Genomic DNA, 22,135 nt, shown 5'->3' on the forward strand with positions numbered 1-22,135 from the left:
GAAATTACTGTATTTACATTATGTATTTTAACCAATATACTCCATAATATTTACTGAAGTTCAGTTTTTTGTGTTTTTTTTTTTTTTTAAACGACAATATAAGTATTTGTTTCTTGCTTCTTAGTTATTTATTTATATAATTCAGAATCTGAAATTATTTTTTACGAGGAAAAAAAAATGTTTACCCACCTTTAATTTTTAATGTTACTGTTAGTTAACTTCATTAACTCCTTCTTCATAACTTCAGGGAAGAGTAATTTATCTTGTTTTGCTTTTAAAATTATTTTATTGAATATGTTCATTTTCCAATTTCTGTGAGTTAGGCAAGAGAAAATGAAATCTAGTAATTACAAAATCCAGAAATGATGTGGTAATCAGAAACAATAAAGCATAAGTGTTCTCGCTTTTCCAGCTTTCAGTCTTTGATCTCATTGGGGGGGGGGAGAAATAGTACTGCCAGTTCATATGAACTAAAGATTTTGTCACATATTTGTTTTGCAAATAACTACAGTGTTTTGAGGAGTTATTGTCCTTCAGCTGAGGGAGATGCACTTAGGAGAGTAGTTGGAATGAAAATGTGATTGCTGCTTTGCTGTTTCATTGCAATTCTTGGCTTATTCTAAACTTCCCTGGGAAGCCTTACACACAGATGTCTGTAGAAGTTGCATCGGTGTGTGTGTTCTAGGTTTGTTTACCAGGATGTTTTTATAAACCAGGTAGAAATGTACAAGCACTTCTGGGAAGAAATGGAAATGTGCTTCACTCCCAAACTATTCAAACAGTTTCAGATTCAGATGGGTTTACAAAAGCTCATTGCAGTAGGGAAAGCAAAGATATTTCGCAAAGACAATGAGGAATTGCTAGTGTGCGTGCAAAAAACTACCAATGTGCAGCTAATAGGTTACTTCTGGCAACCTATTGACAGCTGACAGTAGCTACTAAAATCTACATCCATTTTAGGAAAATAACCTCTTTATTCGGATGCAGGATTCGTTGATACTGTCTTCCATTATTGTATGTATTGTCTTGTTTGCGCACTTTAGACTTGGAAATTTTCACTTCAATCTGAATCTGTTGCTTTCCTGTACAATTCTTAAGTTCTGTATACTTTTAAAAATATAATAATAATTAAAAAAAAGATCTTTGAGAATTTAAAACTTAATTCCATTAATTCTTTGTCCTATGTGTTGTATTTTACCATTTAAATAGTGAGCAGGCATATATTTTTTATCAACTACTTCAGTGTTCTAAAATTTCAGATGATTAGCTTTTATTTCTGGTGGTTATAATCCATTAATTGAAAATTTGTGATCAAATCCTTGATCATACTCGGGAGAAGTTTTCAGTAGGTTTTTCTTGTGTTTGTGCAGTATGCAGGAACTAAAATTGTGAAATGAGTTTATCCACAGAAGGTCAGATTTTTTTTTAGTTCTCGATCTCATCAAAGTTATGATCGTGAGTGGATTGCAGGACTTAGAATAAAGTTCTGGTTTTTACGTTCTGCTGTTTGCATAGTCTTTGCAAAGGAACATGGAAAGATTGTGATGATGTATCTATCACCTTTGTGTACTAACTTCCTTGAAAAATTGTATCAGCCTACCTGTTCATTTGATGCCAGGCAAGCATATGTGATAGCTGCTTGAAAGAAGTGGGAAGAAATAGATTAAAAAAAAGCGGACATATGAAGTATGCCAATTGTAGGGCTGGGTTTAAAAATGAGTCTTTACAATGGTCTAACAAATGTGAAGCCTGGTGATTTATGCCAATCATTAGAATTCCACAGGATGGCAGTGTTGCAACAGTTTTATGGTACAATAAATGATTTATGTTGAAGTGAATTCTTCAAAAATTGAGTTTCCTGCAGCAAAAATGTGTTTCAGTGACATAAAGAGGCAATAGATGAGTAGGTAGGCCAAGCAGCAAAATACAGATGCTTGAAAGCACACACCAGCAAAGATGGCTGGAAGTGGTTGGAAGCATCGCGACAGGGATTTTTTTGTGATTTTTGCAAAGTATATGGTATGCTGGGAGCATAACACACAGGTGCAACAAAAACAATACCACAGGTATATGATCTGGTTCCCAAACCTGTTCTCGTGGAGCTTAGTAAAGGATTGTATGGGTTCAAGGATCTCCTCAAAGGACTGAGGCCATAGCAAAGCCTGTGGTTTATGAATTGAAGGAGTTTTAAAAAAATAAAAATCTGGGAGGTGCATTGTTTGTGATTGTTACTGAGGGAAGAAAGCCTCATTTGGTTTTTAAGTTGGCTGGTTGCTTCAAAATGCAAGCAGATTTGTGGCTGTTCACAGTTGGTGTTTCTTCTATTCCCATCTCTCTCTCCCTGGAATATTTAGGACCAAAATCCTGTCAGGAGAAAATACATGAATATCACTTCATACATAATAATGATTCATGTTATTAATACTGTTGTGTTCTTGGCCTCCACTTTCTGGGGGGTTATGAGTCCCCATGGTTCATCCACATCTATTAATACAGATGCTCAGTATTCATTTTTAATTGTGTTTTTTTTCAATTTCTTGCCATGCCTCTGTTCTTGCATTTAAAAAAGAACAAATATACATTTTGCTGTTTTTTTAAGTAAGTGCGCTTTTAAATGTTTTACCTCTTTGAGGTCTGGTCCCTTTAATTTCTCCTCATACAGAAGCTGCTCTTTTTACTTATCTGGCATCTCTTCTTCCACACATATTCTGCAAAAACAAGAGAAACAAATGAGAAGAGAGAACTATTTCTAAGCTAGAGTATCTTAGCTAGATGGTTCATTTTCCTACAAGGAAAAAAAAAAGTATAATTAGGAACAGCAGTACTTTGCTACTTCCTTTAAAATTGAATGCCATTTTATTTTAACCTTATTCTAATCAAAGAAGGTGAAACAAGTTATTAGGATGGGCAAAATATTTTAAACAATACGGTTTTGTTTCATTGTCATTGATGTCTGAAGGTGGGGAATGGACTCTGCTATGTGTTTGCTGTGTTTGAAATGCTATGGAATCTAGTTTTGAAATGTGCGTACTCTTTTGTTTTACTTCTCACCTTTCTCTTTTGCCCTCTCCCCCCCTCTTTTTTTCTAGCATATAGCACTTTCTACATTGTGGGGTTAATATTATCGATGCAGATACCTTTTGTGGGGTTTCAGCCCATTAGAACAAGTGAACACATGGCAGCTGCAGGTAAGAAAACTCAGTGTGTGCTTCCAGACAGCATGTTCAACACAAGAAAACCTCAAACCCTTGCAGATCTGTTTCCGTGTGTTAGAAAGAGCCTTGTACTAACAAAACAAATTGTTAAAGAAAAAAAGGTACTGTTCAGTATCTGTAGGGAAGTTTTCTTTCCAATCAACACATTATCCTTCTATATATGAGCTAATGGAGGTAAAATGCCTCCATAACCGTGGATCACTTACACATTCTGACAAGCAGTTACTTTACACATTGATAATCTCTACTGTTTTGCAATATAATGTTGCCTTCGAGCATTGTAAAATTGAAACATGGTTATTGGTAAACACGGGTTTTATTGAGCAATTTGTTTTTAGAGTTGATAATTTTGTCAAAGTGGGTTAGATACAAATGACATGCTATATATAGTAGGCTGATTTTAAATAACTGATTTTATTCTTTTTTGATTCTTTTTAAAGTAAGCTTATTCTCAGTAGCTGTTAAACATTCAGACATCTTGATTTCTTTACAACAGCAGTCTGCTAAGGCTGCTAGGCCGATGCTTATTTGGAGCATACACTGTTTTTTGTGATGTAACTTAACTTGTTAGACTCCTCTTTTTTAATTACGTATTGTCGCTTAAGAAAATGGATTTGGGACAGCAATATTAATATAACTAAAGTTCACCAGAAAAAAATACTTCAAAAATATTTTTAATACGTTTGAGAGATTCTTTTATCATTCTAAATATAAGGGATGGTGTAAAGGTTATCAAGCCATAGTTTGCATCCTAAGAATTTTACAGTTATTTAGTGGACAGTTTGTGCTGTTCTCTAGAACTTTGAAACTAGTGAATTTCAACATCATGCATCACGATTTTATTCACAAATTGAAGAAATACAATACACTTGAGTTCTTGAGGGTTTTTTTCTTTCTGCCAGCTACCAGTGATTTTTCAGTTTAGAGTGGATGAATCATTGGATTGATCTGATTATACGCATTGAAATAAATAACAACAGAAAATGGTATTTAAGTTCTAGTTTAATATTAAACTTGGAAATGCCTTTTTGAGCATATGGAATACTTACCTAGTGAAATCTGCTGTTTTGATGCTAGCTTTGTATAATTCCGTTGTCTGTATTCACTTAGATGTTTGGTTTATTTTTTTTTTTCTTTATTAAATCCCACTGTTTAGTTCAGCAGCTTAATTTCCACATACATATATTTCTGTATTAGTCTTGGCTTTGTGTTGTCTGGGCTCTTTCCTTGCAACTCATTACTTAAGCTAGCCAAGAGCCGTATCTTATTTTTTCAAGATGTCTACATATGTTAAACTGTGCTTTTGAGAAAATAAATGCAATCTAGTTTTCAGGTGATTCTCTCCCTTAACTCAGTTTATTTGGGAGCAAAGAGACAGTTGATGTTGGAGCTCTTGATATATAATAAGCAAAGAATGTTTTGGAGAGTAGTTATTTTCTTTCAGTGACTCAGACTATCGTCCCTATGAAGTATTAAAGTCTATTTGTCAGAAATTGATTTTATACTGGCTTTCAGATGTAATGTTATGTATTAAATGTTTTGGTTTTTTTGTAATTCAAACATAGGTGAAGTATGCCAGTTGCTTTAATGATTGTTGCTTCTTTTGAGGATTTAAACAAAAACTTTTGTCTGTCTTCAGGTGTTTTTGCATTGCTGCAGGCCTATGCATTTCTGCAGTATTTGAGAGACAGATTAACAAAGCAAGAATTTCAGACATTGTTCTTCTTGGGTGTCTCCCTGGCTGCTGGTATTGTATTCCTGAGCGTCATCTACTTGACATACACAGGTAAATAAACATGAAAACAGTTTCTCTTAGGAGCAGGTAACTCGGGTGGCCAACATTTGGTTTAGTCTAAGTAGATGTTGGCAACCCCACAGCAAACCAATGACCATGTTGCTTTGTTTCTGTTTTTCTTTTCACACAAAAGGTCAGATTGGTATGAGGAACATAACAATAGCAAAAGCATATTATGAAGATAAGCACAGATAATCTATTCTAAATAGCATTGATAGGTAAAGATGAGATAGGTTCAAGTATTTCAGAAAGTAACCACATTTCTGTATGACTGCAATTAATGTATGTCTATGAGTTCTCCTTCTGTGGTTCAGTTTCTGGTCTTCAAAGTAGTTTTACCCAGCCTCACAAAAACAAGTTTGCTTTTGCTTGGTTGCAGTCATCAGATGCCTAACAGCCATATTCTGATTCTATGACATACATCCGTGGTCATCCAGCACTATACTTCCTTCCTGATCTATTTTCATAGATAAATATGGCAGCCATGCCAAAACTGAATTCTGATGGGTGTAAATTGTGTGGTCTTAACATTACACCTCATATACTATTCTGTCAGAATATTATTTAAAAAAAAAATCTGAGATTTAACTTGTTTTTATTTTAACTGAATTATTTCTTGTAATTCAGTTTAGCAGTGGATGTACAGATTCAGTGTAGATTTTTCTGGTATCAGTCGTTTAACATTTTGGACTATTTAATTGCAGTTTTATTTTTGTTACTTATGGTACCGTTATTCCAAAAGAATATTTAACATCTATATTTGTCTGAAAGTCTTCTAAAACTTGATGGTTTGAAATTTGCTTTTCAGTATGTATGAGCAGGTCCTACTAATATTTCATGAAATTTTTCAGACTGCCATATTAAGACAAAATTTGGCTCCTAATTTCGATACATAGAAAAATATGTCTCCTGTTGCATTTCTTAGGAAGTGTTAATGTCAATTTCTGAAATTCACTGGTAGTATCACTGCTTCACCAGACAGAACAAACCTGGTTCCCTCAGCTTTTCCTGGTGTACTGTGTGATCTAGACCCCTGGCCATCTCATGGCACTCAGCTCCACCGCTGTTTTCTTAATAATCCTCCAGCAGCAGGGTGCAGCACCTGGAAGAAGGAGGTTAAAGTTCTGGATGGAAGTTCTGCCTGCCATAAGGCTTTTCATTTATTCTCAATTTATCACAATTCACTCTTTTGGCCTCTGCAATATTTTTGTTTTACTAGCCAGCCACCAATGGGACACCAAGCCACCAAGTGCTATTTTGAGCTTGTCAGTACAGTCAATTTTCAACACATCGAATGGTTGTTTGCCCAACCCATTCTTCTTCAGCTTACAGATGAGAAATTAGGAAAATGTCTTAAAAGCATTTAATGATGTAATTCAGGATGCTGTGCTTCACAGACTTTCTAGGGACTCAGGTTACTGGCCTGGAGTTCCCCGGATATTCCTTCTTACCTTTCCTAGGGGTGTAGCATTAGGCACTTCCAGGCAACAAAGGCCTTAGCACCCTGATCAAGGTCATGGGTAGTTACCACATCAGCCAATTCTTTCAGCACTCTCAAGAGAATCCCATCTGGTCTTGTGTTTTGGATACATCCAGAGATGACCATAACCAGCTAGTTCACATCTGCTAGCATAGCCTCCTTACTTGTGCATGCAACTGGTTGGGAGTAAGCTGAAGCCTGAAGGGAAAAATACATCATAGAGCATTAAACACAACATTTAAATGTCTAAACTAGGTATTAAAAAGAAGTCAAATGGTACCATTTGTAAATATCAAAGTGAAGACTTACTGCATCATGCACAAAGGCTTAGATAATAAGTACAAGGATTCAACTTTTTTTTGTTTCAGCTTGTCTATATCTGTATGTAGAGAGAGCTGAAACAGTTGCAAGGCAAGTAGAAATTAAAGAAGAATCTTATGGATAATATATATAATATATATATATTGCAATAAAATATCTAAGCAGCAAAATTTTTCCCCTCCTCTTTTTCAGGTTATATTGCTCCTTGGAGTGGCAGATTTTATTCTTTGTGGGACACTGGGTAAGTAGAGATAAAGGATATAAGCATGAGCTATCAATAGAATTCTACTGAAAACTAATGGGTTTTTTTTTGCTCTCCTCATTCTCAAATAGATTTAGTATTTAAGTCAAGGAGAATACGTGAGATTTTGATCAGTTATGTAAAGAGAGCATGCGTAGTAACTGTTCCGTGATCTTTGCAACCATTTTACCTTCATCACTAATTTGTTTGCTAAATTTCTTGCTTCTTTGGAAGTCTTTGAGTATCTTAATCATATGTTTGTCTATACAAAACAGCAGTGCTTTTCAGCATAGAATAACCAAAAGTTATATCAACACTTGAGGACACGCTTAAAAATTACTAAGAGCCTTAAACTTCTGCTGTTTTCATTGCACAACATTGCACGAAGTCACGAAGATGTTACACATGATCTTGCATGTTGCCTGTTTATTATTTTCATAAATCTGTTTTGTGTATACAGATGTCTACTCTGAACAATTTTGGTTTATTCGTGTATGGTTTTGTGAATAATTCTTTTGCTTTAGTTAACATTTAAAAATCCAGCATTCAGTTCGTTAGCCAGACACTTAATGTAGAATATTTATCTGCAAAATACTTTGTTTTATTCAAGTGTTTAAGATGGATTTTAATTGGTAGATTTTTAAAAACAGGGATAGGAGAACTTCAGACCTTTCTAGTTCTTTTTTTCCCTCAGGCTCCTTAGTCCAGCTCATACAGGATTCTTTACCAACCCTGTAATAAATGTAGTAGAATAGGTGTCAGTAAGGAAGCCTCATATTTATTTGAAGAACACATAGATGTTCCCTGCCTATAGAGGAAATGGCCTGCACTTACATATGGTGTGTATATGTGTGTATGTGTATATAAATATATATGTATACACACACAAAGATTAAACTTTTGAGGGCTTGTCTACATTAGAAAGTCAATATTGTGCTTAAAACACATCAGTTCTGAATGAGGCCTAGATCTCGGTGAAGAAGGACATTTGTTTGATACCTCACTGTTTGGTCATACGGCACCCCAGATGAAGCCTGTGTAAGCTGTCTTTTAATATAGTTTTGTCCTTGTCCGCATTCAGTGTCCAACACGCTGTTTAGTTGACCTGTAATTCCAAGTGTAGACAAGGCCTGACTGACAGCATCTGAGAGAACGTGGGGGCATCACTAACTGGCCTGGGATTTAATCCTTCAACTTGATGTGTTAGGCAAATGAAGGTGTTTTGTGCAGAGGAGAGCATTTGAAATACAATATTGAAATCCTAGGAAATTTTCTGGTGTGGATAACTGGCCCTACAAAATATAATGATGGTTTCCATAGCTGTATGTTTTCATTCTGGTGAATAAGACATGGGAACGTTTTTTGATGTAAAAGTTTCATCAGGTTTCTGCTAAATAGAGCATTTAACCTTTTGCATTGAAATGCTTCCTTTTAAATGAATTTCAGAACTCCTAATGTTTACAGGTGTTAATAACTTTCTCTCTTCAAAATAATTTGAACTGAATTTTTTTTAAAAAAGGTATGCGAAAATTCACATCCCGATCATTGCCTCTGTGTCTGAGCATCAGCCTACAACATGGGTTTCCTTCTTTTTTGATCTGCATATTCTCGTGTGTACTTTCCCAGCAGGGCTGTGGTTCTGTATCAAAAACATCAATGATGAAAGAGTCTTTGGTAAGAGAAAATATTTAAAAATCGTTTTGAAAACTCTTGTCTTCGACTTGATTCTATTTTGTTTGTTTGCTCCAAGCTGGTGTATGACATGTTCTAGAAAAGGTTTAAACATGATGTGTTTAAAGGTGAATGTTACAAGTTGCCTGCACCTAGCAGGATTTAAAACCATCCATAAAAAACTCAGTTCATACAGAGATTGGTGGATTGGTGATGGAGCCTTATCAAGAAAGGTGGGATTTGTCACTGTGGCTCTTGGAGGTTCATGTTCTTCCACGCGCTGATCTCACAAGCCATGAGTGGGGGTACAGTTTCACAGCACAGCCAGGTGAACAGCTCAGTGCAGCAGAAAAGGGGAGATCCTTCCCCACACAGGCTGCAGGGCACCCAATTCGTCCCTAGGTATTCTTCTGGCTCTCATCCAACCACAGAGCATGATTCAAAATGAACTTTCTTTCCAGATTTTCAGCTAGTTTAGTGAGCTGGATCATTTGGTGTGGAGCAAGTGCTAGATAAGGTGCAAGCCTAAGCACAGGTATGGGGTCTCCTTGTGTCAGTGACAACAAATTTATTTGTATGAAGCTTTCCTTTGACAGCAGACTTCTAAGACTATGAGTGAGGCTTCTAAGGATGTGACTTGGAGTTGTAGTCCAAAAGGAGTGAAGATCACACGGTCTTGCACTTCTGTGGCAACAGGAGGCTCTAGTCATATACAGCTGCCTCTTTAGATTACCCCATTGGCAATGGGAACATCGGTGTTAAATCCTCTGACCTTAGAGCATTTTATGCTCTTTTGCTTGCAGTAAAGACCAGTGCTGGGGAACCCCCTTCAGCCTCCTAGTGCTGCACCATCTATTTAAGTCAGCTTAAAGAGACCTATGAGTGAGAACGGAGAGCCATGCTACTTCGCTACAAAGTGCAAAATATTTATGCAATGTAACCTGATAAACCAATCCCCTTTGATTTCCATAGCAAATCTTTCACAGAAGCTAGTTTGCAAACTAGCAATAACCACTATTACTTGAACAATAGATATTCCTAATGAATGCATGCAGGTTGTTGTTTGTTTTTTCCTCCTATGAAAAGTGTTGTGAATAATCCTGCTATCCTGAAAATCTTGGGGTTTTGTGGTGGTATTTTTTTTTTAATACTGTCCAGGATAACTTGCTTCAGAATAGGCTTCACAGTATCACCTTATGTCTGTATGTTGTTATAATGTAGACAAGCCCCCAATTTGTTCAGATATCTCTAATTTAAATTAAAATTTGGTACTTATATGAGATTCTAACACTAACTCTTTGTTTTTACAGATTTAATAACTTGTTGGGCCTAGGGCTATTTGGTCTTTCTAACCAAATGAAACTACCTATTATTCCCATACTATTTTTGGTGTGATATTAAATTTCACTAATAATGTATCTTCTGACGCATTATTAATGAATATGAAAGTGTGGTTGTGTTATTATTAATAGTCGTCAAGATGAATTTCAGGTAGGGGTTGAGGCTCAAAAGGCATAAGCATTAATTGAACTGTTATCTCCATAAACTAAAAAGCAATGCAATGCAAGATGCGTGTTCAAGTCTTTACAGACGCAGATGCTCAGCCCACTTCTAAAAACAGTTGTATGGTGAGCAGCGTGTATGTGTGCAGTCACAGTGATTGTAACTTTCTAAATGTCATCAGTAGGTGTTTCTTTTCCCCTCTGCAGTTGCTCTGTATGCAATCAGTGCCGTTTACTTTGCCGGTGTGATGGTTCGTCTGATGCTCACTTTGACTCCAGTGGTCTGTATGCTGTCTGCAATTGCCTTCTCTAATGTCTTTGAGCGTTATTTGGGTGATGATATGAAGAGGGAAAATCCGCCAATAGAGGACAGCAGCGATGAGGATGACAAAAGGAACCCTGGCAACCTGTATGATAAGGTGAGGGGATATTTAAAATTCCACTAAAGGTCTGAATTACTAGCATTGAAATACAGAATAAGCATTGAGGTTCTCCAGTAAGCTCTAAGTGATGTCCTGAAAGAAAATCACTGTCAGCGTAGAAGTGGTTGGTTGTAGCTTATCAGTGATGAGCCTGTAACAAAAAGGAAGTCTATAGTGCTGACCCAGCTTGCCAGAGTGATGGCAGACAGCTGATTGCTCTCTTTAACTAGTTCTAGCAGTTCTGCATCACTGAATGTGTGTTTCCCTCTTGTATTTCCTCTAAGGTGAGGTGAAATTAAAGAATAATATATTATATGGAAAGGTATTTCTGTATCTAAACTTGTGTACTCTCCTGTTCCTGAAGAAAATGGTGTTAGCTATTCTTGTTTTTATTTTAGGCATTGTTACGTGAACTCTGACAATGCACGAGCCCTGGGTTTCTCCCTTTTCCTCACTGTAAACATCTGTGTCCTGCTCTCTTCCATGCTGCCTTATAAATGGGCATCATCAGACTAAGCCAAATTAAATCATGCAGTAGCCCTCATGTAATAGATTTTTTTTCTCCTAAATGGATTATTGGGGAATAATCCATTTGTACAACTTGCTGGATTGTCAGAATATTCTTGTGCACACGTAGTTAATTTACTTTACAACTCGGTCTATTTTTATAGTATTCCACCGCAGTTATGAAGTGCATGTCGTGAAGAAAAAGGCATTTCGGTTCCGTTGCCATGGATGATTAAAGTTGCCCTAACAGCTATGTTTGTGTTTGTTTAGGCAGGCAAAGTGAGGAAACATGTATCTGAACAGGAAAAAACAGAAGAAGGACTGGGTCCCAATATCAAAAACATTGTTACTATGCTGATGCTGATGTTGTTGATGATGTTTGCGGTGCACTGTACCTGGGTGACAAGCAATGCATACTCCAGCCCTAGCGTTGTTCTCGCTTCCTATAACCATGATGGGTGAGTAAGGTCACAGGTTTGAAAAATAATTTAAGGGCAAAAGTATTTCTAGTTCCTTTGCGTTTGTAATCTGCTTTGCTGCCTTCTAATTATATTAAGGCAGAATTGTCACCTGAATAAAAATTAATACTCTACTTCTCAAAAATATATACAATTTAAGAAAATATTTAATGTGAACGTATGAAAGTAATCCTATCCAAATCTAATGAACGTGGTGATTTAAATTAAAAAAAAAAAAAGTAATTGAGTCATAAAACCTGTTTATGGATATATGTTCAACTGGAAATGCATTTAGTCACATCTTTAAAAGCAGTTTCAGCTTCGGGCCATTCAGCTGTCAAACCTCTGAGTGCAAACTGGTGACAGAACCACTCAAAGGAAGATGAGCACATAAGAAGATCTTAATTTGTGAGCCCAGATTTATCATGTTGCAGTCAATTTGTTGCCAGCATTTATATCGATGTGAATAAAATGAACTCTGTTTTCCAGCACTCGGAATATCCTGGATGACTTCAGGGAAGCCTACTACTGGCTGAGACAAAACACAGACGAGCACGCCAGGGTAATGTCATGGTGGGACTATGGTTATCAGATAGCAGGGATGGCCAACCGCACAACGCTGGTTGATAACAACACTTGGAACAACAGCCACATTGCTCTGGTAAGGAGGGCAGCTTTCTGCAGAAGCACAGAAACATTTACATTTCAGTCAAGCATGAAACTGTAAATGTCAGTTGATAGATAGTATGGTATTAAAAAAAATCCCATGGAGAGGGAAACAGGTGGAAGGAACGGGGCTGTTTTGGCATCTCCTAGAACTCCGTTATAAAGATTGGTTTGGGGCTGGAGGGGATTGATTCTCCTTTTGGGTTCTCCATTTTGTTTTCTGGGAGTCTCCAGAACTTCACTTCTGTTTCTCTTCTTTTCTTTGTGGGAGGATAGATAGTACCGAGTCATGTAACCAGTCCCCCCATGACCAGCACAATCCAAAATATAGATCGTTTCAGTTCAGCAGTGCTTTTGCTGACTGGATTTTGAATGGCACTATGAAAAGTGACCAGATGAATTTTTAGGTGTCTTGAGAATTTGAGAAAGTTTGAGTAGCAATGCAAGTGTTGTAGACTGGATGTGATTGTCCCCTCAAATATGCAGGTAGATAAAACATCTAACTTGTAATTTCTTTCATTCAACTCAGATAGCTCTGTGTTGTTGTCTACTCTATAGATAGCTCCGTTTTGCTGTTGTCAGTGTCTGTAGTGCAGATGTTAGATATAAACCAGCCAGTCCCAGTAGGGCAAGGCCTATCAGGTGAATAGAGAGACCGTATTCAGGTGAATAGAGACACCTGCATTTCGTAAGCACAGTAACCATGCAGGCTACAGCAGCTAGTAATAATGGTTTTTAATAAAGAATTCTCTCCAGTACGGCTGCTGCCACTGTTAGCTTCCATTTCTGAAGAACGGGAAACAATCAGTGAGTGTGTTTTGTGGCAAATATCTGAACTTTTGTTCTGAACGAGGCATTGCCCTGAAATATTTGCCAGCTGACTTCGTCCTGCACAAGAATAGAAATCTGACGAATAACTTCACATCGATTAGGCCAATGGCCAAGAAATTGAGGTTCTCTATCTTTTTGACAGATTGCAGCATAAGCTTAGTATTTTCTAATTAAGTTCTTGAGTTAACTGAATGTTACCAGTTTGGATGCAAAATTATTTATGTTGTAGTTACGGTCTCCTACTGCAGTGAGACATTATTATACTTTAAGAAATTCAATGGCAAACAGAACTACGAAACTGATGCCAGTTCCTGACCTAAGTGAATTCTTAGCGTGGAAAATGACCGTTTTGGAAGAGGTTTTAGATGCAGCTTTAAAAAGATTTTCAAGGCCAAAACATTGGTTTGCCAATGTATGCTTTTAACTCAAGCATAGCTCTATTCAGATGTTTTCTCTGTATAAACTTTCCCTAAATTCAACACCGCTGAGTACAATGCAGCGTGGCTGAATTACTGAAGGAGAGATCAACGAAAGGGAAAAGAAAAATTGGGGTGAAGGGGAGGAATAAATCAATAATATTTCAAATAATTTATTCATTTTAGACTGTGTCTAAAGCTTTGAAAATAATTTGTAATTAAGTGTTTTCTGCCATACTGACTTTTTGGCAATACAGCTGTGACTTGAAAAATTTGTAGCTGCCACAAAAGAAAAATGATTGTTGTTAGGTTTTACACAGCTCATTTCAACAGGCAGCACTTCTCATACGGAGGAGAAAATATTTCTATTTAGGTTGGGCTTTGGGATTTCCAAATCAAAGCAATGGGTTTTCTTTACCTAGAATGAAAATTTGGGGTCTGCTCAGTAAATATGTATTCTTGGACTTTGATTTTGCAGGCTGTTGATCTGAGAATCTGTGCAATGGGCTCCTATGCAGACACTTAAGCTCTTTTTGCTATGATACAGGTGGGGAAGGCGATGTCCTCAAATGAATCGGCAGCATACGAGATCATGAGAAGCCTGGATGTGGATTACGTTTTGATTATTTTTGGTGGTGTGATTGGCTACTCTGGTGATGATATTAATAAGTTCTTGTGGATGGTGAGAATAGCAGAGGGGGAGCATCCCAAAGATATTCGAGTAAGTGGAAAACTTCACAGGAACACTGAAGTGTTCTTGGCTACATGTTATTTCTGTGTTTCCATCTCTAGTTTTTTTTTTTAACCTTTATGTACATTGTTGCCTTTCTGGTAGTACTCATAACAGTGGAGGGAAATCTCCATTTGTCACAATTTCATTTGAAAAACATGCTGGAGGTTGTTTTTGGAGAAGAATAACACTGCAGAGGCCTGTAACCCAGTTTTTATGGCTTTGAAAGACCAATAACCTCAAAAGTCTTTCACCTTTTTGCATGATAGTAAAAGCACGGGATATCTTTTGTAAGTCCTCTGTGTGTCTCACTAGGCAATGTCGTATTATTAAAAAAAAAAAAAAGTAGGATCATTCAGAACATTTAAACAGCTGGTATTACAGATTTCTTTAGCTTATTTCCTACTATTACAGAGTTTGAACTGTTAATATTTACTTACACAGAGTTTAAGTAAGTTATTAGAATATCTCAGAGATATGCAAAGACTACTACAGATTTTTGCAAAGCCTAACAAAATCTCCTAGATAATTAGTGCTGGCTTAAGGGAGTAGCCTGCATGAATAGTTTCATCTTGTACTATACACAAAAACAGAAATTTTTTGTTTTGACACTGCACGTACAAAGTATCCAGTGACAGTGTCTACTTACGATGCAGGGTTTTTCACATTTCTGAAAAAGAATTTTGGTAGATGTCTAACTTTCACATTTTCAGATTTGTTTTCCAGTAACTGCTTACTGTGAAGTGACAAAATTTGTAGCAAGACTGTAAAGGGGATTTAGGAAAGTTGTTCCATGCAGTTTGGGGTTACAATCAGGTAGTTTGAAACTAGTTTTACCTTTAATGAGCACCATAGCTTTCTGTTTTAAGACTGGCTTGATCAGCTTTTAAATTGTAGATGTCAATTTAGATTTTTTTTATAAAAATATTTTGTTGTTGTGTTTTCTTTTTGTTTTGTGAGAAGGGAATGAGAAATGACCTTAAATATGGGTTTAGTTTCTCTCAACTCTTTTTATCTTCTTTTATTTTTATAGGAAAGTGATTACTTCACTCCTCAGGGAGAATTCCGGGTAGACAAGGCAGGTTCTCCAACTTTACTGAACTGCCTCATGTATAAAATGTCCTATTACAGATTTGGAGAGATGCAGGTTAGTGCAAAATCTTCAACTGAATCGTAATTAAAATGTCAAAAAACAAATGCTATTTTGATGCATTTTCCATCTTTTAGATTGAGCATTGCTTGTAGTAGCAGAATCAGAGGTAAGAGTCTGCTTTACCACTTACAACACCTGCACGTGTTCCACTGCATACAGCCTCTAGACAAAAGCGCTCGTGCTGCTAACCAAGCCTTGTACTTAGCTTTTTGCTGTCCTTTACCTTGCTTCCGATGGGTGTCTTAACTCCGTTATGCAGTGCACTCGCTAAAGCTTTAACTCTTCTGCTTTGTTGTTATGAAAGCCAAACGTAAAACTCCCTACAACATAAGGGAAACAGTTAATTGTCAGAAACCACCTGATTTAGTATCTGTCAGAAACTACCTGATTCCTGTCCAAGTCACATCAGTGTATTAAGCAACACTACACTGTATAATAAGGGCAGGGTATAATTCTCTGAGAGAGTTGTCAGTCCCCTTTGGGATCATCGAACACGTACATAGCTAAATCTGCCTCGTTTGCATTTTTTCTTCTTTTCCCATTCTTCCCTCCACCACCACCCCTTGCCCCAAGGGCTTATCATTTTGATATGTTAGCAAAAGAATCCTTTATTCAGCTAAAACTTTGAGCTTAATTGATCTTATTCTTAACACAGGGATCAAATTTAACTGATAAGCCTGATATGAAACTATTTTAGATTGTACAGAAAATGTGAAATTGCAAACTGTGGTGGTATAAAAGATCAGCAAGTACATGAGCAGCTGTGCTAAAAAGCTACCATAGGCTGTTGTACCTTGGGTTTTTGCTTGAATAGTTTTATCTCTGAATGTAGAAGTGGTATTTCTGTTCAGACACTAAGTGCTCCCTTCTGCATCGTCTGTAGGAATGAGACTTTTTTATCTTTCTCAATTGTAAAAATAAAAAAAAAAAATAACTACGAGAGTTTTCTGTGTAGTAATAACCAGCGTAAGGGAAGTGTCGTCCTTTGACTAGCCCAGAGGAAATTGTTGTCATATGGTATGAAGTACAATAGTTTGCAGTGATGCATGTTTCAGGTTATACCTTCAACTAATATGCAATCTTTAATCTTTACAGCTGGACTTTCGGACACCTCCAGGATTTGATCGTACACGAAATGCTGAGATTGGAAACAAGGACATTAAATTTAAACATCTGGAGGAAGCCTTTACCTCAGAGCACTGGCTTGTTAGAATATACAAGGTGAAACAACTAGACAACAGGGAGACATTGGATCATAAACTTAGAGTAACCAACATTGTACCGAAACAGAAGTATTTGTCAAAGAAGGTGGGTTCCCAGTGAAGTATTTCAAAGGGGTCAGGAAATGGCAGTTTGTTTTTAACAGTGCATCACATAGCTGGTGAATTATGTATTTCCACTAGCCAGAATGTTACGGATACTGTTCATGTTAGTGTCCAATATCAGACCTGCCTGCTGGTAATAATTGTTAATTTACTGTCTGCTTAACTTACGAGCATGTAAAGACACAAGGCTAGATATTTTTTTAGGCAGAATGCTAACTGGAAATAGAGTGTGTCACTGGCTGTTACAACTCCTAAGTCTTCATGTAACTGGAAGTATAATCTCTAAAGTACATCCATTCATGTTTCAGTGACTATGGCTCACTAAGTAAAAAATGTGGAAGTTGCTTTCTGACTTTGTTTGAAAGTAGTGATGCCTAGAAGTTTAAAAATGGTACTTTTGTATGAAATAAATTAAATATGATTTTTTTGTTGATGGAATTTAGTGTCTGGCTGCTTCCTGTTTGAAGTCCTCTTAATGTTTTTAACAGCGTTAGTTGTGGTGTGGTTTTTCAGCCTAGTAAGAAAGATTTGTTATCAGGGATGTTTGGGAGAATCTTAGCAGCCCTGTCCTTCACAAAACCTGATTTCTATCTATACTAACATGTCGCAAAGGGAATTCCAGAATCCTGTCAGAAACAAACACGTAACAAACTAATTTAGTACAGCCAGTAATCTTACGCTGCGTGTCATAGAACTACAAATAGGGAATGTTAGAGTGGACTCCTAATGGTAAAAGTTGCTTGCTTGTTGCAAGCTCATAAAATTTAAGGTATTTGGGAGTTGCCAACAGAGCTAGACTTGCCTTAAAGAGAAATCAGAAGTTTTACTATGCCTATCATACATATACAGTATAACTTCTGATCTTAAATACAGCCTTGCTTTATCTCTTACCAATGATAGATGCACTGACCACAGTTAAGCTGTGGATGTTTCAGTTCTGTCTAAAGACAGGATAAACACTGATGCTAATTCTGATCCATAGCCAACTCTTGCAGTACCAACCAGCTCTGCTTCCCATTAAGAAATCAGAGGACCAGCAAAGAGCGTGGGGCTAATGGCTAAACTCAGATTTCTTAAGTATGTGCTGAGGGCTCTGTAGTAGCCACAGGTTTTCAACAGTTGCTTCCTTACTGGAAATCCAGTCCATCTCGAATCACTTTTCCCTGTGAAGGGTGACATTGCTCAAACTCAGAGAAATAACACCGTCTGAGTATTGTGTATTAGTTTGTGTCTCACTTTAAAATATTATATTATTATTTTTTAGTAAAAAGGGGGAAAAAAAGTCATATTTAACTGACATATCAGAGGCTGCTGGTAGATGCTGCAAATTGCAGCAGGTGTGGGAGTTGCCTACTTTCTGACTTGTGGCAGACACTACCATTCTGCCTGTCAGGAACTAACCGTATTTATGTAACTTTGAATTTAGTATTAGTGAAGACTAACATTAACACTTTCCCCCATCAACACCTTTTAAATAAAAAAAAAAAAAAAAAGAGGAATCTAAAATCCACTGATTTATACAAGGGCAGAAAGAGCTAACTAACCTACAGCCAGCAGAGGACTAAAGACTAAACTGTGACTATTCAATTTCTCTTACTTCTTGAAAAATACTGTTTCAAGCAAATATTACTGTCTAGCTCGCTAACTTCTAAAGAGAATCAAATAGTGCGAAAAGATGTAAGAAGGGATTTCCAAACAAAACTAATGCTATCGCTTCTGCTCTTTGGCCTACTTGAGCTTTATCTTGTTGGTTAATTATTAATTCTGCCTCAGCACAAGCTTTGAAAATAAATCTACATATCTGGTATATGGGGCTTGAAAAAGTACAGCCTGTACGAAAGCAAATGTTGGGCATGAATTAACAATCCCAACTTTAAAAATAATAAATGGATAATACCTAGTTGAGGATTTACCCGTTAAGCTCTTTAAAAATAAATCTAAAGAAAGATCAGGCGTTGCAATGCACAGTAGTAAAAACGCGGTCAAGACTAAATCATTAACTAATACATTGTATTCTGTTTTTCTTTTTAGACCTCCAAAAGGAAGCGTGGCTACATTAAGAATAAACTAATTTTAAAGAAAGGCAAGAGACCCAACAGGAAGACAGTTTAAATACACTGTTCTGATCGCTAATACGAAGCAGTTGTCCTTGAGATAACCAGTCTTTGCCTTTAGCTCGAGTCATGTTTCACAGCAACATGAGGGTACAGAACCATCATTGGTCCAGATTATTGTACAAAATTTTTCAGGCAATGTCTGATTAAAAATATTGGCTTATTGAGAACAGCTGTTTTAGATTTGTAATGTGAAGCAAGACAGAGCTGCTATACAAGTCTAGCAGCATTTTTTTTATTGGTACATATTATCCTTCAAATCTGTTGAGAATTTGGACTGACTGCACCAAAGAACCCTGTAATTTGGTCCTTGGCACATGCATACTTGTCAATCTTTTTTGGAAAACACTGTTCAGCTGAATAGCAGCAGTATGTTAACTGGAATGGTCAAATCTAAAATGACTTGTTTTCAGCAATTAAGAGGAAATAGAGCTGTCTTTGGAATTAAACGTTCAGAATAAGTTACTCCCGCTATTACTTTGCTATGGTTTCTTTAAATGTCCTTTTACTCTTGCTGCAGGCTGGTTTTGATCTGGAGTGTAAGAAGCAAAGCTGCAGTTTCCACAGGAGCTGACAGGACATATCAATTGGGTGACAGCTCAGATGGGACAAGCTGCTTTTGTTTCATACGTGATTGCAGTATTGCTGCCTTACACTATCACTTCATAAGGTAGACAAGGCAAATCTTGCACATTGTAGATACAAGGGCTAAATTTGTATCCTGAAAGATCCGAAATGACAGTAATGAATGCTATAGTAATGTATAACTGAGCACCATACAGTGGCTGGTGCTTCAGAACAGAAATTAAACTATTTTAGGTAAATGTTTACATTGATAAAACAAGTATAGCCTATTTAAGGAAAAAAAAAAAAGGTTGACAGGTATACAAAACCCCTTTTCTGTGGCTATCAGTAGTAGAGGGTTTGCAAACCTCTTCCCCCTCTCACTGCCTTCTCTTGTGAGGGTAAAAAGTTTTTTTCTGGAAATCTATTTCTCTGCATTTTTATTTAGAGTGCTTAAATCAATTGAAGAAATTCCTGCTATAGCGCTATTTGCTTTGTCTGTCTTTTATACTGTTTTTTTTTTTGTTTTGTTTTTTTTAAGGAAAAAAGTGGTGAAAACTGTCAGATTAAATGCACTAAGATAATATAAATGGAGACTGAACATGTTCACTTTCCAGCTATAGGAAAACTTTATACAGACTTGAAATTTTTCTTTTAATAAAATGAAAGAAAGGGTTTTGCAGTTTGTTTTCCTGCCACAGGTTGTAACTTTTTATAGAAACAAAACTTACATCAATAATTTGATGTAAAATGCAGAATAGTATGTACCTTTCATGAAGAAAATGTAAATTTACAGTGTTCTTATGAGAATGTTACTGCTGACTTCTTTCCCAAGGTGTAGAATATTTTTTTTGATTTATGAACTCATTTTTGACTTCAGTGGTTTATACAGACCAATACTACAGCTGCAACATTTTCACAAAGGTAATTAAATCTGGATTTCTGGCCCCTTGTCATTTGGAGATTTCATTTTATTTTGTTGCTTTAAAGCTCAATGCAGACCAGTTGTTGACTGTAGGGGAAAATAAAGTTAATTCAAGTTTTGTGTTAAGGGTGTTGTGTCAGTTTTGTTGTGATTCACTCAGTAACATGGTACTTACAGTCCTAGCAATGAATTAAGGCATTCAAACTCTAAAGTTGCTGACCTCATGAAATTGCTGCAATGAAGCCACAGCAGCTACTTAATAAATCTAAGCTGGAAGGATGTTATATGAAATATAGGACCCCTGCTGTGATGAAATCCAAGGTGGCTGTATGTAGTTTCAGGGAACACAAGCTTCAGCAAATGCTGCTAGCATCTAGGGAAGTTTAAGCTGCTGTAGTTTCTTGCTTCTTCCAAGGAAATGTACATCCTGTCTCCTCAACAGCAGTAGAAATAAGCAAACACTTGAAAGAACATCCTAAAGTCAGCTGAATAGATGCTGCTGGTTTATTTAGCAATAAAAAAAAAAGTACCAGTACCTTTCCCTCCTTAAAGGTTTTTACAGTTCTGTCAAAATACATTTCCTATTTTAGAAATTTCCTATTTCTGTAATAGAGCAGAAATAATACTAATTTTATAGCATTTTTTTAAAGCAATAAGAAGGTAACTACAGGAGTCCTAGCCAGCCTGGGCCCAAATCTGACTGTTACTTACCTGAATGGTCTTAAATCTAATTTGATTTCAAGTTTTTTTGCTACTGGTCTGCATTTAAATGAAAAGTTGCAAGTTGCTTTGGCATCACTAATGCAGCCACTTAAAAATAAATGACCAAAAGGAAAAAAAAAAAAAAAAAAAAAACAGCAGGCATGGTATGACCTTCCTTGGTTTCTCACCTGCACGCAGCATCGGTGCCTGCTTCGCCACTTGCATCCTAGAAGTACTCAGCTGTAGTAACCTGTAGCTCATCACGCTACAAGAGCTGAACCATCCTTGTACCAGCAAAGGAAAATACACGAGCATCTGGCGACATTGCCCAACCTACCTTCCATTCTTGGCTGTTTCCTTAGTTATAGGTTATCCTTCTGGTGTTCTACTGAGTCAAAGGTTGCAGATTTTGGAGCATAATTGCGACAGTATAGTAAAAAGCTGAAGAAAAAAAAATATTTGAGCCAGGCTCAGACCTTCAGTTGTTAAAAAACTAAGCCTGCAGTCACTAATAGCAAGTACTGCTGAAGTTCTGTAGCTCTTAGTCATTACACCTGAAAGCAACGAGGGCACCGGTACTAGTGGCTAGCCCAGAAGAAATTATTTTGAGTTGCAGAAGTAATTCCAAAACGGGGAGCCAGCAGTTATATGTCAACACACTTGAAAAAATATTTCACTGCTTTGACACAGCCCTCTGTTTGTATCCTACCGTGAATAAAAATTATCCCACCATGAGTAAAAATTGAAATTAAATCCTATCTGGTTGTGACTAAAACCGTTCGTGACAATGTAGTTAAACCAAATGTGTACACTGCTCCGAGCCGCGGCCCCGCAGCAATGCCGTGACGGGCAAGGAACGCAGCTTTTCTTGTTTCACTGACAGCCAATGTTTGCTGTTTTGCGTTAAAGCGAAGAGTTCTGGCGTGATACTTTCCAACGATGTGGGTGAATGTTTAAAATAAACCAGACCTGTGTTATCCAACGCTCGAAACATGCAGACCAGGAAGGGTGAAGCATGTTTTTCCCCATGCAAGTGTCCAATAAGGCAGTCATTTAGAGTTGTATTTTAAAAGGTACCTGATTGAGAATTAGTTTAA

At 36.8% G+C, this 22,135-nt stretch overlaps 1 protein-coding gene and 1 long non-coding RNA gene across 2 annotated transcripts in view; one reads left to right on the plus strand and one right to left on the minus strand.

Annotated features, from left to right (window-relative positions):
* The window catches only part of STT3B (STT3 oligosaccharyltransferase complex catalytic subunit B), a 48,085-nt gene extending 27,623 nt beyond the window's left edge, over nucleotides 1–20,462 (plus strand). The window contains exons 6-16 of the mRNA XM_068674456.1: nucleotides 3,090–3,188; nucleotides 4,855–5,001; nucleotides 7,004–7,052; nucleotides 8,572–8,726; nucleotides 10,433–10,644; nucleotides 11,425–11,612; nucleotides 12,102–12,273; nucleotides 14,073–14,246; nucleotides 15,289–15,402; nucleotides 16,504–16,716; nucleotides 18,765–20,462. Coding sequence (XP_068530557.1) covers nucleotides 3,090–3,188; nucleotides 4,855–5,001; nucleotides 7,004–7,052; nucleotides 8,572–8,726; nucleotides 10,433–10,644; nucleotides 11,425–11,612; nucleotides 12,102–12,273; nucleotides 14,073–14,246; nucleotides 15,289–15,402; nucleotides 16,504–16,716; nucleotides 18,765–18,845 — 1,604 coding nt within the window. The 3' untranslated portion in view covers nucleotides 18,846–20,462. The remainder of the gene's footprint in view (nucleotides 1–3,089; nucleotides 3,189–4,854; nucleotides 5,002–7,003; nucleotides 7,053–8,571; nucleotides 8,727–10,432; nucleotides 10,645–11,424; nucleotides 11,613–12,101; nucleotides 12,274–14,072; nucleotides 14,247–15,288; nucleotides 15,403–16,503; nucleotides 16,717–18,764) is intronic.
* On the minus strand, nucleotides 1,995–21,959 carry LOC137852583 (uncharacterized). The gene is made up of 6 exons (XR_011093944.1): nucleotides 21,376–21,959; nucleotides 15,632–15,728; nucleotides 6,462–6,688; nucleotides 6,000–6,112; nucleotides 2,624–2,708; nucleotides 1,995–2,364 (listed from the first exon to the last, which is right to left on the minus strand). It is a non-coding gene; the product is annotated as an uncharacterized lncRNA (long non-coding RNA).
* Nucleotides 21,960–22,135: the final 176 nt, after the last annotated feature.

Source organism: Anas acuta, chromosome 2, assembly GCF_963932015.1.
Source record: "Anas acuta chromosome 2, bAnaAcu1.1, whole genome shotgun sequence".
In the NCBI taxonomy this organism is placed as follows: domain Eukaryota; kingdom Metazoa; phylum Chordata; class Aves; order Anseriformes; family Anatidae; genus Anas; species Anas acuta.